Source organism: Aedes aegypti, chromosome 2 (assembly GCF_002204515.2).
Source record: "Aedes aegypti strain LVP_AGWG chromosome 2, AaegL5.0 Primary Assembly, whole genome shotgun sequence".
In the NCBI taxonomy this organism is placed as follows: domain Eukaryota; kingdom Metazoa; phylum Arthropoda; class Insecta; order Diptera; family Culicidae; genus Aedes; species Aedes aegypti.
Genome location: NC_035108.1, coordinates 230,869,950 through 230,886,729, shown reverse-complemented (window position 1 = coordinate 230,886,729; position 16,780 = coordinate 230,869,950). Strand labels below are relative to the sequence as shown.

The window sequence follows — 16,780 nt, the reverse complement described above, 5'->3', positions numbered from 1 at the left end:
CAATGCCTTCTTGGTGGTCCCGGAGAGACGAAGGGTTTGGCGGCAATGGAAATGGTTTAGTGGGTCGGGGGTGTAGTCCTGTTTACTGCTTGCATGTAGTAAATTGTCCCCAACCCCACACGGCGTCTGTTGAGCAGATTATCCCCCCATTGCTTAGAAGAAAAAAAAAATATATATATATATATATATATATATATATATATATATATATATATATATATATATATATATATATATATATATATATATATATATATATATATATATATATATATATATATATATATATATATACGATATTTCCAACAGTCTTAAGTATATAAATATTCTTATCTATGCCGACGACATGAAGTTATTTATGGAAACCAAGTATGCCAACGACATTGACATCTATCTGAGTGAAATATCTATTTTCAAAAAGGCAATGATCGGTGCAAAGCACGGGGATAGGGACGGACCAAGGATTGAAACCATGACCTTCTGCTTATAGTCATTGCACCACCAATTCCGTCACTAATGATAATTGTTATGGTAAAATAACAAACGAAACACCCACTGAAGTCATGTATTACATTTCTAACGAATTTCGGAATTTGGAATTATTACAAAATGCATGACTTTATCAGAATAAATTAAGGAAATTGATCAATACCCATTAGTGTGGGACAAAATTTAGATTCTCGCTCCATTCCTCTTTTTCGATTGCATTTAGGTCCCATAATAACTGTGCAAAATTTCAGCTCGATTGGTGAAACTTTATTTTAGCGCCAGCCGTTCAAAGTTTGTATGAGGTTTGCTATGGGAAAACTTACTTTTGCAAAGAAAAATAACCAGAGGTCGCCCATCGACCCCTATAAAAAATCTGAACACAGACCTCGATAGGTATTTTTACGATGAAGAATATTGCCGAAGACCGCAAAATAATCCGACACTTGTGAAAAAAGTTATTCAATTAAAACCGACTGGCAAGACAACGTTGATTAACACGTGAAGGAAAAACAATAATAACAAAATTACCGAATGGTCTATGCTCAATAACTTTTTCCACAAGCATCAGATTGCTTAGCGGTCTTCGACAATGTTGTTCATCGTCAAAATACCTGTCAAGGTCTATGTTCAGAATGTTTATAGAGGTCAATGGACGACCTTTGGCGATTTTTCTTTGCAAAAGTAAGTTTTCCCATAGTAAATTCCATACAAATTTTGAACGGCTGGTGCTAAAATATAGTTTCACATGTCGAGCTGAAATTTTGCACAGTTGTTATGGGACCTATATGCAATCCAAAAAGTGGACTCGAGCGAGAATCTAAATTTTTCGTATAACCGTGTTCCAAGGTAATACCCATTGCAATTTGAAAACAATAAATATGTACTAATGAAGTTCTAAATTCAATTCAGGAATAATTACAAATTTAATTGTCCTCTACCTATTAACGCTCATAGAAGGACTTGAAAAAGATTGCAGTTTATACCTCCATTCAATGCAGTTAATCACCGTTGATATCAGATTGACTAGTGAAAACCACTTGTACCTCTAATTCGTATGAAAATATATTGATACAGCCTTCGTCAAAAAACTTTTTTGGATTAACTGAGATCAGATAGTGTGAAAAGATTACTGTATGTAAAATGATAACAAAAACACTCATGAGTATCAGTAGATAGCAATACTATAATCTTAGATAGATCAATGACTACTTTTGTTTTAAGTATTTTTGGTTAATATAATACAATGCTGTCTTCACAGCGACATTTTAGCATAACAATGTTTAATGGCTATCAAGTTGATATGACACAACTGAGAGTGCTCACAGAAAGCAAAATTTAATTTGAAACCTTTTATGTTTATAACGGATGGATTGGTTTCAACACTTGTTTTTTTTTCAATTTCATGCAAAAGTTAAAAGGCACAAAAATCTCCTGCAGTTTAAATGAAACAAACGTGATGGACGGAAACAACATGTAAATTATGGGGTTTTAGTATCTATTACGATTGTATCGTTTTTACAGTGACTTTTGTTTTTATAATGTTCTTAAATGCTTTTCAATCTTATAATAATTTAAATGATTTCTTTGAATCAGGCAACAATTTTAATTATTTTGCCATTTATTATTATATTTTACTGTAATCACATATAGCGGATATAGAAACTACCTAACAATGGAACTGCTTCACTGGTTTTTGTAATGACATGACCGACTAATAATGAAAATACTGTCTGTGACACCAGTATAGTAAGTCCTGTAATTAAACACTATATCAGTTCATTTGCTCTCAATTGTACGACAATTCCATCACCATAGAAGTATATGAACTTGTTCAATGCTATGCATACAATGTTAAAGTACATTACAAATTAGCAGTAAATAGGTTAAAATGTCATAGATCATCAAAAACAGCGTAACTTATCTTTTACTTGTTGAATTGGGATAAAGTGCATTGTCACACTTGAATAATACTCTCATTATAAATAAAATTATCTTTCATAACGAGTTTTCAGATAACCCAAAATGTTATATTTCATTCAATTGTTATTTACTATCTGTCATTTACACCTTAACTAGTTCTCTCGGAACCAATGTTCGACCGTTGATGAGCGTCGATTGGGAGAAATTTGTCTTCAATGATTGCAACCTAAGTATTCGATAACTATTACAAATTAGGCGATTTGGATAATTTTTCAGCAAAAATATAGAATTTTACTTCAAAATTCAACGTTACGCGGAGATGAACCAGCCTCGAGCTGAATTTCCCCATAATAAAGAGTCAATCAATCAATTCAACGATAGATTCTTCTTGATGCATCATTTAAAACCATTTTTTATTGGTTCAAAAGTTGGTTATCTTTAAAGAAAATAGCGTTTTTGATTAATACTAAGGATTTTAATCTTGTACCGCAATAATGAGCAAATTACACTAGCAAGTTTTACCCTTTTTCCAATAGTCAACTCTGCAATATTTCACTATAAGATGTGACTCATTGTTCACCTAAGCCAAATCACTGCAAATAATAGGTTCAATCACAATGAATTATTAAGCAATATTTCAGCTTCAATCAATAACTAAGACATCAGTACTCATTTGAAAAAAAAAATAAAATTGAAACTAGGCTTTGGAGAATTTAACGATCATTGACACACGGGCCATCCCATTTATCCACCTGCATTCACACAACACGCATGTTGTTTGTTCGTGAAAGGTAACGAGCCACGAAAGTAAAAGAGATAGAGTTGTTTATCCTGAACGCTCTCTCGCCACATACCAAACGAGAGATTGATAGCAACATTCATAGGGCTCTCCGATTTCGATGAGCCACAAACTGTTATGGTTCAAGAACTATAATACTCTTCGAATATGATTCGACCGGCTTATTCGGATCAAAATCCAAACACTGATTGGAAACGTTTTAGATAAAATGCAGAAGTAATAAAATTTTGTTAGAAAAAAAATTACTAAGTTTTACGGTAAACAAATATTTTCTTAATATATTTAAACATCTTTTTCATGAATAATCACAATAGAATAAGTGGATGCTACAATTGCCCCAATCGATTACGAAACACTGCAATTTCGAAATAAGCCCATCGTTTTACAAAGTTTTCTATAATGTTGAATTTCCACAAATTGAATGCAGTGAACAAGTACGATGATAATCAAACAGCCTAGTGTACAGGATGCAAATAGTCGTTGCAGTAATCGCGCAGCTGTCCAGCAAGACCGAGCTGAGGGTTGAGGGTTCGAATCCCACCAGTCGAGGATATTTTCGAAATACCAAAGGCGTAGAATTCTTATTATTAGTTTATTTAGAACACTACCAGCAGTGTGACATTCAAATTAGAGGGCATATAGTATCTTCGTGCTTGCCAAAATGTGACATTTAAATTAGAGGGCATATAGTATTTTCGTGCGTGCCAAACGATATACACTCTCGTGCATAAGTTTGGGTTCTCCCCCAAAAAAACATACAAAAATGTTCAGTCTACATCTCTGGAATTACATGCCCAATTGAAACTCTCTAAGCCGCATTCGAAAGGCAAAGAGTTATTTTTACTTCGTATTTTTTTTTTCAAAAACATTTTTTGGATTTTGTATACTAAATTTTTACTTAAAGTTGTGACATTTTTATAAAAACACACTGAAAAAACATAGTCATTTCCACAGAATTGGATCGACCTAAAACAAGGTCTCATTAGAATCGTAATCTTATATTCTTTGAAGGGCGCTCACGAAATTTTAATTTTAATATTCAAAATCAATGAAACAGTCATTCAAGTCATCGTGCAAAAGTTTGGGTTCACCCTTCAGTATGATGTAAAGTTGCGTGCGAAAGTTTTAGGTTCAACTGAGCCGCAAACAAATCATTTTTGTCAATATCTCTGCAATTTTTCAACCGATTTTAATAATTCATAGCTTTTTCAAACGCAAATAATGGCGCGTACATGATTGGTTTGAGATTTCACAGATTTTTCGTGTTTTAAGTAAGTTCCGGTGAACCCAAACTTTTGCACGATACACCATACTGAGGGGTGAACCCAAACTTTTGCACGATGACTTGAATGACTGTTTCATTGATTTTGAATAGTTTCAGATTTTTCCGCAAAAAAATCGTGAGCGCCCTTCAAAGAATATAAGATTACGATTCTAATGACACCTTGTTTTAGAATTTTGGGCGATCCAATGCTGTGGAATGCGTTTTCGATTGATTAAAAATTATTATTTAGTGATTAAAAATTAAAAAAATATTATTTTTTGTGTGAGTGAAAAGGATTTACTGGAGATCATACTCTTCGTAACTTGCTATCATTTCGATGGAATTCTTGGCAGCATTTCCGAGAGTAATGTACCGGCTTCTGGATGTTCCAAAATATCGTTAGGCGAATATTTTGCATGACAAGCTCTTCAGCAATTTAAACTGTTTAGATTTGATACGTTCACCATGTCTTACACACATCCTGCTAGTAAATGCTTCACTTTCTACCTCTGCAGAGTAAAGAACTGTCTCATCACCAAACAAACGATCACCATTTTGTGAGCCCAGGAACGACATGCTACTTCAATTGATGTTTGAAAGAACATTTTGCATACAAAGCTAAGCACTGGATGTTCACGTTCCTGCTAGAGATGGCCAAAATGGCATTCTTGGAGGAACTCAAACCGTGAAATGTACGTTTATTCTTCTATTAGTTGAGGCTTCACATAACTGATTTTTATAAAAATTCAAATCAAAGCAATAGGTCGCTATAAGGTACAGTGGGGGAAGTGTATCAGTGGGGTAAGTGGATCATTTGTCAATATAAAGCCTAAATACTTGGATATGTTGAATGTTTTCGCACCATTGCTTCGTTTTAGGTTAGATTCTTACGCCCACACTGATATTATTGCAAAACTGGTACTACACGTACACTAACACAAGCAAACTTGTTAGCTGCAAAAAGTAATTAATTTGAAAATTGTTTTCCATCAATCAAAAATCCATTGTATCTCTGTCTAAAATCAAATTCTATTATTTTTTTCGACACATGGTGAGCATTTCAGTTCTAATTGAATGAATCACAATGAAAACTATGTCATTTTTATGAATAAATACAAATATATTGGACATGGTACACTTACCCCTACTTTTTAGTGGGGTGGGGTAAGTGGATCAAGAATAATTATCATTTATTGGCAGACTGCTTAGGAGAATTTTAATAAGCTTCAATACCCGCAAATATTTTTTTCCTTTATTTTGTTCCATTCCCAGCTTGAATTTGTTAAATTGACCATAGAAAATTTGAATTAATCCATCTCAAAGTTTTTTTAACCTTTCTGGTATAAAAAATATATAAAAAGAATAAAAATTTCATAATTTACACGAAACTTTTCGTGGTTTATGTTAGCTGGGTTGTAAAAGAGCAAAATATACTAATTTTCCAATCGAAAGCATAGTCTCGTACATGATTTGACCATATAAATTGTTCTAGACAGATGATACACATATATTCATAAATAAAACAGAAGGATTTCAGTTTGTTATTCAAAAGTAAATGTAACTAATATTTTTAAACCAAGAGTGCTTTTCGAAAATATCGTTAGGAATAATCTTACAATACTTCTGTATAACTTGTGCGTATAAATGGATGAATTTTTTCCAAATTTTTCTAGTTACAATGTTTTTTTTTGTTCTAATTAGTATGAACTAATATATACATACTTTTATTATATTTTGATTATATAAAGGTACTTTTTAATTTTAAAGTAATAAAATGTAACATTACTAGCACTAATAACAAGTGCGAGGGTAATATCATTCGTAATAAACATAATCATACTACATTTGTTTCGAGAACAGATTTTTTTTGATGGTGATCCACTTACCCCACCATGGTGCGGCAAGTGGATCATTTGGCGCAAATTTTTAAGTCTCTCATTCTCAATACATAACAATCAGAAAAATAGAAATAAATGACGATTTGAAGTATAATAGTCCCTTATTTGTTATCCACTGAAAAAAGTTTGAGTTAAACTATTCACGTTAGCTGTACATAACAATGAAGTTAACTATTGATTTTTCTGTATCCACTTACCCCACGGTACCTTATATTGATATGTATGTTTTATATTGGCCCCTGTTGGTGTTCTGACACAACTTTTGTCATACTTTATGCAAAAAGTTCCCAATGGTAGATCTGCAAGTTAATTTTAATACAGATTTTCAAAATTGTTCATTTTTTCATGAAATAAATCTAAATCTTGTAATAATGCGATTCATGTAAATGTTTCAATACTTAGTACCAAACGTGTATTGAATTAATTGCGGTACAAAGATTTAAATGTTACTGAACAAATTTATGTTCAATTTTGCCTTTTCATGTGTTTTCGATGATAAACGGCAAGAAATATCAAACAATTAAGATCAAAATTGCTGTTGCAAGTTACCCCACAAAAGTAGTCAAAAACGTTTTTGAATATTTATAGTATTTAAGCATCAAATTATCAAAATTATCAATTTGTACACTACTAAGTACTGTAACTGATAGTAAATGCCTCCAATGACATATGTCTACCGTTTGTATGGTACGAGAAACGTTTTACAGCATTAATTTCATACAATCCAACGTTTAATATGATTTTCACCTTCAGCAAACCAAGCAGGAATGAAACAACAACCAAATCATCGCCAAAATCGTCTGTTGTATACCTAAGGTCCATAAATTGCGGAATAAATTATAATAATTTTACCCAATGCTGAACGAAACGATTATGCTTAACTATACTTTGGAATGTTCCTAACAATTTTGTCAATGAAACAAGGTTATAACCGTTCATAGGTAGGTGATGTCAAAACTATATAATTTTCCTTCCAGTCCAAGGGAATAAGTCTTCAAAAATTGAAGATCTGTTGTATTTTTCAACATTATTGAACTAATATGCCGGTTTGTTCAAAAAGAGTAACAAATTTTTACACTTAAAAATAATTGAGGAAAACTAAAAATAATTCTATTGTTTCTCAACAGTGGTGACAATTAATATGGTACTGTATAAATGGATCGCATATATATGTTTCATCACGTTTGGAGGATTAGGAATTTCATAAGGCATATTTCCGATTCTTCATATTTCACAAATCTTAGTTTGCATAATGTTCTAACGATCCGACAAGTTTTACTCTTTGTTTTAATTCATACGCCATTCAGGACTGTATCAAAAAGTAATAAGCAACATAAATTCAACTGTCCCAAAATGTTGGGTCGACCTTATCAACTATTTGTATGGTATCACGATGCTACTTTTATTATTATTTGTCATAAAATTTTGCAACCTTTCAAAATAAGTCATAAAAAACATTTTGCAATTTCTCATCGTAATAGGTTGTTTTTCATCACGCCAATCTGTCCTGAAACGGCCTACTTTACTGCACTGAAGTACACGCAACCGAAACCACGCAACGCTTTCTCATTTTACTGTTTTGAATTGAGTAATGAATCATAACACAACAATTTTTCAGAAAATGTAAAATAATGGTGCATGCGAAACGATATAATTTCTGATACCCTCAAGTGGTCTAATTATATTGACAAAACCTCTGTTTTCACTTAATTAATGATTAGCCCGAAAATGTTTTTAAAATCAAATTTTGTGTGAATTTAAAATGGAGCAAAAATCATCATTTATTTTTTATGCAACAAATATTTGAGAACTTGAGATAAAACTACATACAATCCTGATAGTTGGTCAGAAATTTTGGCTCGAAAAGATGCTTGAATCAAACCGTTCATCACCATCAAATTTATTTTCAATACAGTCCCTATTTAGACTTTACTACGAACTAGAACTTTATTCCACACTGTAGATCAAGCATTTTGGAATTCTCAACATAATTTACCATCTAAACCTGATATCTAGCCTTTGCCTCGAACGCAGGAAAATTTTGTAAAACTCTTATTTTCTGAACATAATTGTTATGCATTGATATTGCGAAAAAATATTGAAAAGTTTTTTCGGCTACTATTTTAATTCGTCTTACCTGAAATAACAATCCCAGATAATATAGCGAGATACGGCCGGAACACCGGAAATAGTGAAAAATGAGCTACAAAATTTAAAAAAATATGAAACATCGTACACAAACATGTGAACATGTGTGTCATTTCACGTCACCAGGTTAAATATTGCACAGTGGTCCAGATAGCAAGTTTACGCGGACATGAACTTTTCGACGTCATTTTGTGGTTTTAGAGTATAGGTTGCTTGCGAGAAGTGTCTCGAAATTAGTTGTACTACAATTCGTACGAAAGGGATTTTTTTTCTGCACTAATCGCAATAGTGTCCTATACGCCAACTTTTTTATGTTAATAGATAGCAAGTTGGAATATTCAGCAAAGTTGTAGCATATTTTAAAACAAAAAACTTTGTAGAACAGTCTTTTTCTCTATCTCTTATGCTTTTTGAGATAATTGACTTTTTATATGAAAAATATGAAGAAAATCATTTTCTCATTCATAAGTCATTTATTTACAAATTTTAGCAGCCTACTATGTTCTACAAAGTTTTTGGTACTATCATATTCTACAACTTTGGTGAATATACCACAGTTGTTTTTCTTCTGGTTTTCTTATTGTAGGAGATATTAATTTAAAGTCATGCCGTATTACAGGCCAAATAACTCGCAAAGATGCCCTTGAAAATGAACCTACCTGTCGTGGCTCTACACCCCTCAAAGAGTATTTAAGTGAAATTTGGTGAATATATTATGTTTATATACATTTTTAAGACTATTTTCAATGACGGGTGATTTGCAATTAAAACACATTAATTAGTCATCTTTTTTATACAACACACAAAAGTCATGGCCTGTTTAGATTTTGTAGAATGTACTATATTTGTTAAAAAGCATAATTTTCAAAAAAAAATCAATAATTCTTGCGCTTCTTCGTGCAATTCCGAATGCTTCTGTGCGATTCGACGATTTGTCAGTGAGTTCACTGGATCTGATGTGAGTAGCAATCGCTGGAACACGTCAGTCAAGTTCACCAGTCGACTGAACTTGCGGGAATGGTGCTCCCTGAATTTCCTTATGCACTTGTTGCGTGTATCCTGGGCTTCCTCACTCAACATTCCGAGGGGTAATGCATCGTGTTTAATAATATCGCTGCCGTGTAGCAGCAGTTTATGTACTGTATGCGTCTCGGCAGCATAATTCTCAAAACTTACTTCGTCGATCTCCTTGTTACAGTTGACTGTAAAAAGCAGTGTTGCGAATCGGGAAAAAGATTTAGGGTTTCGTTCTCTCTGGAGTCTTTTTTTGATACCAAGCACTACTTTTCCATTCAACCAAGCTGCATTTGTATTTAAAAATCGATTTTTTATGCGGTTACTTTTGAGCCACAACTTCCGGAAGGACAATACGAAACTTCGTAGCTTCTTCTTTGTGCAACTACTTTCCGCGTTTACACAAGGAAACCGTTTGCGAACGAAGTTGAGTAGATCATCAATTGGTGTTTTAATGAGAAAATTTGCCAGTTCACGACGTGGAACTTCCATTATGGGAAGGACTAAATGTACGACTCGGGATCACTCTGACAGGGTCGCTCACTAGGGAAACGGGACAGACGGACCACATATGCAGATGGCAGGTTCGGGATCGCACCAACAGGGTCACTCACTCACGGTCACACACGGAAACGGAACAGACGGGTCAAATTTACGGCTCGAGATTGCACCAACCTTCTGCGCGTCAACGCCTACTGATCTTTAACAATTGTATTTTTTTGACATGGTTACTATGACTGATTTCAATGCGACTTTAACTACTGTAATATTGTCGCACCGCCACCAAACCGGATCGCGCCAGTGAGATTCGCGACGCGCCTCAACTCGCCGCATTTTGAAATCATTTTTTTAGTGTGGCGCTGCATTCTTAGGATTTTTATGAACAAAGCGCAGTATTCCCATATTAGCTGCGACGCACGGGGCCCGAGAAAACAATAATTATAAATAAATGTTAGTCTTGATTTCTACCGGATACAAAATAATTACTGCTATACATAAATCAAAGACTCAAAATAAATAAATTGAATGCCTCTCAAATCTTGCAACCTATTACCATTTATGACTTTTAATACGGCATGATTTTAAATTAAAATCTTCTTTGGGACGTTACGCCAGGAAGAAGAAGAAGAAGAAGACAATAAGAAAACCAGAAGAAATACAACTGTGGTATATTCACCAAAGTTGTAAAATATGATAGTACCAAAAACTTTGTAGAACATAGTAGGCTGCTAAAATTTGTAAATAAATGACTTATGAATGAGAAAATGATTTTCTTCATATTTTCCATATAAAAAGTCAATTATCTCAGAAAGCATAAGAGATAGAGAAAAAGACTGTTCTACAAAGTTTTTTGTATTGAAATATGCTACAACTTTGCTGAATATACCAACTTGCTATCTATTAACATAAAAAAGTTGGCGTATAGGACACTATTGCGATTAGTGCAGAAAAAAAATCCCTTTCGTACGAATTGTAGTACAACTAATTTCGAGACACTTCTGGGAAGCAACCTATACTCTAAAACCACAAAATGACGTCGAAAAGTTCATGTCCGCCTAAACTTGCTATCTGGACCATTGTGCATTGATGATATGTCTGTATTGTATAATGTAATGTGTAATGTAATGTACAGACCTTAGTCTACTTGCCCCATGTTATATGGAAACCTTTTGGACCGCGGGACAAATATGCTTAGAACGGCAGTTTAAAACATTATAAATAAATACATTTAAAGCTATTATTTGACTTGAAATGATCGCAATCAATGGTGGCGTGGTACAGAGTCGTTTTCCCCTTTTTTTCCACTCAAGACGTGCATCCGTAATAGACCGTTGAGTGCGAAAATTCTATAAAACATAACTGTAAGGCAGTCTTCAATGTCGGGTACTATACTCGATACGACACTGACGACGGTCTCATAGTTGCGGTCAAAATACGTGTATTAGTCAAAGTATACAATCTATAGGCATAAAATGATATAGGGGGAGATCCCTCAGTTCCGGACACCTAAGCTAAGCACCTAAATTCATAATTCAAAAACTATTGATTTTATGCGGTCTTGGTGCTGATTTATGATAAACATTATCATTTTTATAGCGTACAAAAATAAATTTGAAAACATAAATATCAATTTTGACGTTGCATTTTAATGATGAATTATAGTAGGGGAAATCAGGGTAAAACCGACACTGTGGGTAAGCTCGACACTAGACCTATTCAAATGTCTGGAAATTCTTCAGTCAACCAATATTTGGATTTTTCATGTCAAAATGAACTTCTGGTCAAAATTTCAGTCAATTTGGAGAAAATTTAGATGTGCTTCAAATGAATTATGTGTTTTTGGACTATTTTCAAGCTTTGAAAATTCATAACTACTGAACGGAACATTAAAACTTATCGTGAATACCTCTACATAATAGTTTATTCAATTCTCCGAACTTTTGTCGAACACGGTTTAATGATTAGAGCTAGTTTAAACATAGTTTGGTTGAGGTTTGTGCTTCAAGGTTCTTGAAAATTACTATTTTTAGGGAGTGTTCTCCCTAGAAAACATACCTGTATGAAAATTTCGGATTTTAAATTTCCAGAACATGATGACTATGTATTTCTTAAACTCAATCCCGTTTAAAGATACCTTTTATCTTACGAAAATAAATTGCAAAAAATAGGCAATTAGGAAGCACATTCGTAAATCCGCTGTGGGTGAGCCAAGAACACCATCGTGAGCTTCAAGGAATGCAAAAAATGAACACGTTAGCACTGCTTTTTCAAAGTCGATGATAATGATTGTTTTCAAATCGTTCTGAATAGTCAGTGAAATACGATCAAAACAATCATTAAAGAAAAAGCAATGCTAACTTGTTCAATTCATTCATTCGGCGGTACATGTGTCATGCACGATTTAACTATCATCAGGTTGGGATGGGTTGTTCGATCCTTGGGCATTTTTTGTAATTTATTCCCTAAAGCAACATGTAAGCTGTTAATGGTTAATGATTTCATAGATTTATTATGTTTGTTTCCCGTTGACTAGAGCCTGGAAAAATAATGCCAATGTGTGTGTTTTATAGCATACATATTTAGAAAACCGTTATTTCTGGGTACTGTGGAGAACAAATCTCGATCAAACTATGTTTAAACTTAATTTAATCTTATTGTCGTGTTCGACAAACTTTAGCAGAATAGAATTAGCTTTCAATAGGTGGTAATAGCAAGTGATTTTGATTTATGAGTATTGAGTTATGATTTTTCAAACCATAAAATAAGCCTAAAAACACATTTTCAATTTGAAGCATAGTGAAATCTCTATCAAATGAGCTGAAAATTTGACCAGATATTGTTCTTAGCATGAGAATTCAGAATACTGCTTGACCGGAAGATTTCCCGACATTTTTTCGAATATGAACAGGTCTACTCGACACCCTTTGATTTTTCATGTTTTGAGCAGATTTTCATGCAGTTTCCACCACGCTCTATCTTAACTAGTGAAGTGTTGTGTTTCGAATGACATTAAAGCCTGTCCACGATAAATTTCGGACACTTTTTTTTCAGTGTAGGTTTTGAATTATTTCACGGATTGCTGAAACGTTTCACTTATATGACAGCTGAAACTCTCCACTTTATTTCGTGGTACAACATGTTTACATTATCGTAACATTCACTGAAATGGCGTCCAATCAAGTGGAAGTGCGCAAACGCATTTTGTTTGAACGGCAGCAAAATCCGAATTTATCGGTACGCGATCTTGCCAAAAAACTAAAGCTACCGAAAAGTACGGTATTTAGTGTTTGCAAATCATTTGACCAGCGCTTGACTGTGGATCGGAAGGTTGGAAGTGGAACAAATCGAAAAGTATGCTCCCGACAAATGGATAAGAAGGTGGTAGCCATTATTGAGAAAAAAGGATACCGTACGGAACCTGATGGCGGGTGTACCACAGAAAGTTCGAGAATTTTACAGAAAGAAGGATTAACATCCTTGTCAACTGTTTATTTTGTAGATATAACTCTTTTATTCTGAAATAAACAATTGTTTTTGTTGAATTATGAGTAACTTTTTTTTGCTGCCATTATTTGGGTGTCCGAAATTTAACGTGGACAGGCTTTACAACTGACGCTACCAATAAACTGTCAAAATAAACAACAAAATCATATTGGATAACATAGAAGCAACAGCAGTTGCAATATTTCGCTGTTTTTCTTTAACTATTTCGCATGGAAAATTTTTAAAATGTCAAATGTATTTTAAAATGTATTTGTTCTGCATCTACATCATCATTTACTATTATTACGTTGATACAACATGAAGGAGAAATTAGTTTTTGGTTTTTCGACAGCTGAAAACGCTATTGAAAAATAAATGCCCACTCGGGGTAAGATCGACACTTTCATTTGGGGTAAAATCGACACCTTTCTTTGTTTCATAATCTAACTTCAGGGAATCTTTGTAATCGGAAGACTTTCTCTGTAGTTTATGTGAGTCTTTATTTTCGAATTCCAGTGAAGTTCACGGATGGCGTACTTGTTAACATGTAAAATATGACACTATATGACTTGTCACAAGTTATCATTAAGTATTAAAAGAAATATTTCTATGTTATCACGTTTCAACTTATTTGATGAAGCTTGAAGAAATTTTTCTCATTTAAAATTGTAGAATTATAGAATTTGAAATATTTTCACATAAATTAATCTTATTGTTTATTTACGAACAATGAGGTTCGACAGTTTTTATTATCTAAAAATAATGACACTTTTCTTTTCTTTGTTAAAATAAAACAGTATTTATTTTCACAACCAATCATTCGCTACAACTTCATCTTCGTAAGGTTCCATGAACACTAATGAATAATATCCATGTGTACTCACCCCAACTTTGTAATCTAAGCATGGGACATTTGAAATTTTCACATGTATTTAGTGGGTCTTTGGTCTCTCCACAATAATTTACGTAATATGTGAATAATCCTTTGAAGGAAGGGGTCATAAATGTCGAAAGACATGTTTAAAGCATTCTTTCAAATATGCAATATGATGGTGATTTTCACAACGTATAAATTCTACTCAAAGTGCATGTGTCGGTGTTGCCCCAACAGGGTGTCGATCTTACCCGCACTCTCAATTTTCTCACCTAAAAATGATGAAATATCAATTTGATTTATATCACTATATAACCTTAATATATCATCCAGCGATCGCAAGGATTGATAGATTTATAACCAACATGTGATTCTACAACAATTATAGGTTCGTTTAACAAGCGAAAGTACACAAATTTTATCAATAAGCTTAGGGTGTCGGTTTTACCCCGAATTCCCCTATCAAAATGACTAATCTCAAAAATGGACACCCAATAATGGACACGAACTGGTACTTTCATAAATAACTTTCATAAAATATGATATTATATATTATGATGGAAAATAACACATATTACGTGTTGTTCTGAATTTCAATTCTTCTTATTTTTATTACATGAAAAATTAATGAATTTTCAGACACTGCAGTGCACTGGTGCGAAAATTACATATATATCATGTAACCAATCAAGAAGTCCGAAACTGGGGAACAGGAGGCGCTAGTCCAAAATTGTAATTTGACCATATTTAGTTCAAATATGGTACAAAATACATTCTCACTTTCAAATAATGATGGTTTTCCATCATGCTTGCGCAATCCAAATTATTTTTCCATATTCAAACTGATTATTAAATAAGTTCAAGTTTAAGGCAATACGTCAACTTTTCATCGGTATTCAAAGATCTCTGTTTTCCAAGAAAGCGTGTATATTTAAATGATGTGTTATTCTACGCAACCATTGCTCTTTATAATAGTTTTCTTTTCCTTTAATACACCATGGACGGTGTCCAGTATTGGGTGCGTACAAGGGGATCTCCCTCTAGTACTGACTTCGGTTTTCATTTATTAACAGGGTTTCTACTAAAAAGATTAATTATAATTTTTCCGACGATTGTTTCAAGCTACGTACGCGGAATTCCTCGTTACGTGATTAAATTTTCAATTGACATTCCGATATTGAACTCATTATCTTTATCTGCAAAAATCGTCTTAATTTCAATCATATACAGTCAGTGACATAAGTTAGTAACCGAATGCTGTTTTTCCATACAAAATGCCCAAGTTTGGGGTGCTGTATTACAGGCAAAATTTCAAGTTATTTGTAGTTCGTCATCCAAATTTCAGCCAATTCGGACTACCATAAGCTGAGATACAGCACCCCAAACTTGGGCATTTTGTATGGAAAACAGCATTCGGTTACTAACTTATGTCACTGATTGTACGTGCTAAATTCAATCTTTTAAGAATTATTTTCATTGAATAGCCGCTTTTTAAATAAAATATAGTTAAAAGTACGGAACCGCGATAAAGCCACGAAATTTTGGTTTGATTAAAAAAAACATTGTCCTTTATCATGGGTGAAGTTATTCACCCTATATAACAAATGGTAAAACATGAATGAAATGGATGTATAAGCGCATAACCCTGGATTATTTATATTTATTTATGAGTTAAATAACACTATCTCACGAGAGATCTGATTATCCAACGAATTTATAGGTGGTATTTAATTAGGTGGATTTGGAGTAGAAAAATATATTCTATACTAAAAACTATGACAAAAATTCTTTTTCAAAAGTAGAAGATAGAAATATGTTTTAAAAATAGATAGATTTAAATACAATCTATAAACAAAAGAAAATCAGGTTGTTTTCTGTTTTGCTCAAAAATGTATTGCTCTTGATTGTATTGAATGCCATCATGTGAAACATATTTCAGTTTACAAGCAAAACATGCTGTATTGTTATGGAATTTGTTTTCATTTAATATATCACGTGTAAATTAAAACCTTTAGGTTAGTCCATGCTTAATCTACTCTTAAGTATGTATAATCTCCGATTAAAGGTGTTTTTGTTTATGAGCTCTCAAAATAAATAGTTTAATTTTATTATATTTATTCAGTGTGGTTTCTGAAGCTGAAAATTAAATTAGCAAAAAAAGTTTAGATAACATCGATAAATTAATAGAACAGTCTTACTATACACGTAGTAAGTGATTTAAACACACACACATACAAAAGGCATCAACAGATTCCACAGAACGAAAATTATTGATAAAATGTTCTACCTAACAAAGGAATTGCATCGGATACTTGAGGTAATGTCTCCGCCACTAAGTTCAGGAATACAGTTAGTGATAGAAGAATGGTCACGCCTGAAAAATCAAAAAT

At 33.1% G+C, this 16,780-nt stretch overlaps 1 protein-coding gene across 6 annotated transcripts in view; it reads right to left on the bottom strand.

Annotated features, from left to right (window-relative positions):
• Nucleotides 1–16,780, bottom strand: part of LOC5569979 (neuronal acetylcholine receptor subunit alpha-7) — a 70,050-nt gene that overhangs the window by 11,073 nt on the left and 42,197 nt on the right. For all 6 annotated transcript variants that reach the window (XM_001658813.2, XM_021844338.1, XM_021844334.1 and 3 more), the window contains one exon: nt 16,678–16,764. In XM_001658813.2, the coding sequence (XP_001658863.2) occupies nt 16,678–16,764 (87 nt within the window). The remainder of the gene's footprint in view (nt 1–16,677; nt 16,765–16,780) is intronic.